A 5,065-nucleotide genomic window follows, 5' to 3' on the forward strand; every position below is an offset into this window, starting at 1 on the left:
AAATTTTTACCTGAAATAGCCAGTTTCAAATATAAACATATTCACTGCCTGTGATATTAGGTAGTTACCTACACCACCAATGTTAATGAGGGAGATATATAGATGTCTTGTTACAAAATTCAACATTCCTTTCAGGTTCTATCATAGTATTCATTAACTCAAAATAACTACTAAACCAAAGTTATATTCATGAAAGATGGCATCAAGATCTATAAGGGTCTAAGTTGTATTTATGATCATTGTGACTTAAATAAAACCTAAATGGAAAACAAAATCATAAACAAAAAGGTGGCCAGAGCTTCTTGAATAGGAGTAGAAGAATGATGATGCCTCACATAATAGAGTTTCGCTATGCAAGAGGAATGCATAGCATTAATAACTTCAAAATACATCCAATAAGTTTAAATGACATACAAACTATAAGTAAATTTCATTGAAGAGTAAGGCTTTAAAAAGTTTGCTATCATAATAAAACTGGAAGGAAATACAGAAACAACAATCTCTACCAGATCTGATGATATGATTTAATATTTGTGTTCAAAGTTTTCTTGCAAATGATTTTGGAAACATACAGAAATCTAGAGTGGTTTTACTTATCACTGCCACCTAAAGGTTTCTATTTATCAATTAAACATATACTTTCAAACAATGGAGAACAACTAATCTGCTCTTTCCTGGATCATGTAGAAGGTATTCAGTGCCATATTCAATAAGCCTTTTTGTTCTAATTCAATTATACCACGGACTTTGTATATATAAAGAGGTAGAAAATTCACTATTTGCTCTGAGAGAGCTTATTTATAGGTGATCTTGATGTGATAAATCATTTTAAGGGTTAAAAAGAAATTCTCGAGAAATTTTATTTCTTTGACTTGCATCCAATAAATCTAATAATGACCATGTTTTTTAATTTGTTGCCACACAAAGCATAAAGCATTATCATGTTGGGAAATTGCCTGATTTTGACTTAAAAGGGAGAGTTCTTTTTTTTAATTGATTTGATTCATTATAAATGATGTCTGCATAATTATTCAATCAATCAAAAATAATGTAGCTAAATTAGTTTATGCCACAAATAAATATATTGAGCCAAAAAATTTATTTTACTTTTTTTAAGTAATCTCTACACCCAACGTGGGGCTCAAACTCACGACCCCAAGATCAAGAGTCCCATGCTCTACTGACTGAGACAGCTAGGCATCCCTTAAGCCCCCCCAAAAAAGTTTTTTTAAAGATTTTATTTATTTGACAGAGAGAGAGACAGGGAGAGAGGGAACACAAGCAGGGGGAGTGGGAAAGGGAGAAGCAGGCTTCCTGCTGAGCAGGGAGCCCAATGCAGGGCTCGATCCCACGACCCTGGGATCATGAACTGAACCATAGGCAGACACTTAACAACTGAGCCACCCAGGCACCCTTTGAGCCAAACATTTTTAACAGATGTTTTTTATCCAGTAGTTTATTACCATACATATATGGACTTGAGCAAAAAAAGAAATTTAAGGAAAAAAAAGAAATTTAAGATTTTGACCAGCATTTTAGAAGAAGGTAAATGGTTATATATATTTTTAAATATACCCATTTAGCATAAATATTGTCATAGAAATGATATTAAAAAAAAGAAATGATATTATTATAGTCATTCATTGAATTAACAGATACTTACTGAGTAAAATTTTATTCCACTCCTGTGCTTGACACAAAGCTGGTGTTGGGGGAAAGACATCATTAAGAACAAAATCCCTTTTCTCATAAAGTTTACCTTCCAACTGTGTTCTTGGTAACTCATCTTGCCTCTGGGCCAATTCCAAATGACAATGATCTCATATATTTTCTCTGTTGAGTATAAGAGTGAGAGCAAAAAAAACTCCATTATTGCCCTGAGATGAGGTCATGATTATGGCACACAAATCAGATTTTTTATTCAAAATATGACATAAAAGACAAAGTTTTACATTTTGTATATATAAAGAGAGACAGAGACAGAGACAGACCACCAGAATCAGAATATATGGACTATAATGAAAACCTATTTTTGTGTAATATTTCAGTTTGATTTGTCTTGCCATATTAGCATGTGAACTGTATGGTATTACTACCTACAAGTCTGAATTGCAGATTTTTAGTTATCTCCATATCCCATATTTTGGTTTCAGCAATATTTTATTTATTTAATATAATATGACATTTAATGTAATATGTATTTGAAGCAAATACTTTTTCTTGCACTTATGTTAAGATGTTAAGACTCCAAGGTGATCAGCATCAGTAAAATATATCATAAATTAAGAGTATACCCTTCAGTGCAAGAGTGTGGATTTTACAATTAGATAAACTTAATTTTAAATTAAACTTAGGTTTAGACCAGGTGTCCACCAATGACAACTGTGTGGATTAGACGAGTGTATTAGATAGTAATTACCTCACAGATGTAAAAAAGTGCTAATAAGAATGCCATGTATCCACAAAGCTCCAAAATTTTTACTTACAAATACACATAAGAAAACACAGAATTCAGCACTTGGGATTGATTAAATCTTGGACAGTAGTGAAATGCTTAAACAAAAAGAATTCCAAATAAAATTACTTGTCTTTGAGCCAAGACAGGCCTAATTTTTCAACATGATACTCTTTTCTCAATACAGACATGTATTGAAAAGTCAAAAGGCATATGCAATTGCAGAGTGATATAACATTGATGTAATCATAAAGTTACATTTTTATGATTATAATGAAGTAATTTAGTGGAGAGGCAAAGGACATTTGGAGAAACTATGCTGATGTGAATATTACTACAGCACTTTACAGAGTTCTATTTCTCCATTATCTATATATAAAGCATCTACTTACTGATACAGGTTAATGAGGACTTTGGTAAAGTGCTTATTTGTGGCTTTAAAACCCAATGGAGAGACGGAGCCCACGCCGTGCACCCGGCAGTAGGCTCGCCATGGCGATGGGCGGAGGTGGCGGCGTCCCGGAGCAGGCGGACTCGGTGTTGTTCCGGCGTGGCACCGGCCAGAGTGATGATTCTGACATTTGGGATGATACAGCATTAATAAAAGCTTATGATAAAGCTGTGCCTTCGTTTAAGCATGCTTTAAAGAATGGTGACATTTCTGAAGCTTCAGATAAACCAAAAGGCGCACCTAAAAGAAAACCTGCTAAGAAGAATAAAAGCCAAAAAAAGAATGCTACAACACCCCTGAAGCAGTGGAAAGTTGGTGACAAATGTTCTGCCATTTGGTCAGAAGACGGCTGTGTTTACCCAGCTACCATTGCATCAATTGATTTTAAGAGGGAAACCTGAATTGTGGTTTATACTGGATATGGAAATAGGGAGGAGCAAAATATGTCTGATCTACTTTCCCCAGCCTCTGAAGTAGCTAATAATGTAGAACAGAATGCTCAGGAGAATGAAAATGAAAGTCAAATTTCAACAGATGAAAGTGAGAATTCCTCTAGGTCTCCTGGAAATAAACCAGATAACATCAAGTCAAAAGCTGCGCCATGGAACTCTTTTCTCCCTCCACCACCCCCCATGCCAGGATCAGGACTGGGACCAGGAAAGCCTGGTCTAAAATTCAGTGGCCCACCACCACCTCCACCACCACCACACTTCTTATCATGCTGGCTGCCTCCATTTCCTTCTGGACCACCAATAATTCCCCCACCACCTCCCATATGTCCAGATTCTTTTGATGATGCTGATGCTTTGGGAAGTATGTTAATCTCTTGGTACATGAGTGGCTATCATACTGGTTACTATATGGGTTTCAAACAAAACCAAAAAGAAGGAAGGTGCTCACATTTCAATTAAGAAGGGCAGCTCTCTCCCAAGGAGAACAGTATTTGATGCGCCATGGTCAACATGAACAAAATTTCATCTTCTTCTTCATGAACCGTTGGTTGGGTGGTATAATCACCTGCATTTTCCCTTGTTGCATGTGACTCATGCTTAAATAACCAGGCATGTGTTTCAAGGGAATAATCAGTTTGAATAACTCAACAATGGAAATGTGAGTAATTAAAGAAACTCAGTCACATGTAGTACAGAAAAGTCAATCTGTGAAAATTTCAACTCAGCCCATTTGTATATTGTACCTTTCTTAGTATAAAGTATGTTAAGCTTTTTATTAATGCCTTTAAAAATAAATGGTGAATTTAAAAAAAAAAAACCGATGGAAATTTACTATATCAAGTAATAGCCCATAGTTCTTTTCAAAAATATGAAATTTTGGCTTTATATGAGAAACACAAATCTGCCCATGAGCTTTGTTATTCAGTGATGAAAATTCTATATCAAATGTAAAATATAGAAATATTTTATCTTAATATTTCTGAAAAAAACAATAGTATGTAGGTTTAATTACTGAACTCATGGAATTTATGATATAATAGGGTTTCAAGACCATAATTTTCAGGAATTTTTGTTCATAATAGTATATACCAGGGATATTAATGTCATGTCACCGAGCAAAATTAACACTGTGAGAAAGTCAGCAGGATCACGTAACTCTTTGTATATGTCAGAAGGGGAAAGAGAGAGAGAGATCAAAAAGCAAGAAAAGTTATAATCTACTATTGACCTCTAAGATATTGGGTAGCATTAAAAATATGAGGACTTTTGGTCACTTCAAGATTAAAATAAAATACACACAGACACACACACATATGCATACACAAGCTAAAAGATATTCCCCATTCTTCATGATACATAGTAATCTTCCATTCAGTCAGTGATTAAACTTTAGGCAACTAAAGCTTATCTATTAAACAGAGAGTCATCACAGGGCATCTGGGTGGGTAAGTCAGTTAAGCATCTGCCTTCTGTTCAGGTCATGATCTCAGGGTCCTAGGATGGAGCCCTGCATAGGGCTCCCTGCTCAGTGAGGAGTCTGCTTCTCCCTCTCCCTCTGCCCCTCCCCCATCTTGTGCATGCACATGCTCTCTCTCTTTCTCAAATAAAAAAATCTTTAAAAAATAAAAAGAGAGTCATCACAATTCTTGACAACATCAAAAATACAAATAGCATTCTTTAGTGTTGCTAACTCATTTATAATTATGT

The 5,065-nt window shown here is 35.0% G+C and overlaps 2 protein-coding genes across 2 annotated transcripts; both read left to right on the forward strand.

The window, feature by feature from the left end:
- Positions 1–2,882: 2,882 nt before the first annotated feature.
- On the forward strand, positions 2,883–3,821 carry LOC118356862 (survival of motor neuron protein-like). Its single transcript, XM_035726915.1, has one exon. The coding sequence runs from the start codon at positions 2,903–2,905 to the stop codon at positions 3,305–3,307; it is 405 nt and encodes a 134-aa protein (XP_035582808.1). The 5' UTR covers positions 2,883–2,902; the 3' UTR covers positions 3,308–3,821.
- Positions 2,915–4,161, forward strand: LOC113920879 (survival motor neuron protein-like). Its single transcript, XM_035726914.1, has one exon. The coding sequence runs from the start codon at positions 3,350–3,352 to the stop codon at positions 3,815–3,817; it is 468 nt and encodes a 155-aa protein (XP_035582807.1). The 5' UTR covers positions 2,915–3,349; the 3' UTR covers positions 3,818–4,161.
- Positions 4,162–5,065: the final 904 nt, after the last annotated feature.

The sequence above is a fragment of the Zalophus californianus genome, chromosome 3 (genome assembly GCF_009762305.2).
Source record: "Zalophus californianus isolate mZalCal1 chromosome 3, mZalCal1.pri.v2, whole genome shotgun sequence".
NCBI classification, from domain to species: domain Eukaryota; kingdom Metazoa; phylum Chordata; class Mammalia; order Carnivora; family Otariidae; genus Zalophus; species Zalophus californianus.

Excerpts from the sequence above, each read along its gene's own strand:
- LOC113920879 (XM_035726914.1), top strand. The coding sequence starts at position 3,350 with ATGTCTGATCTACTTTCCCCAGCCTCTGAAGTAGCTAATAATGTAGAA.
- LOC118356862 (XM_035726915.1), top strand. The coding sequence starts at position 2,903 with ATGGAGAGACGGAGCCCACGCCGTGCACCCGGCAGTAGGCTCGCCATG.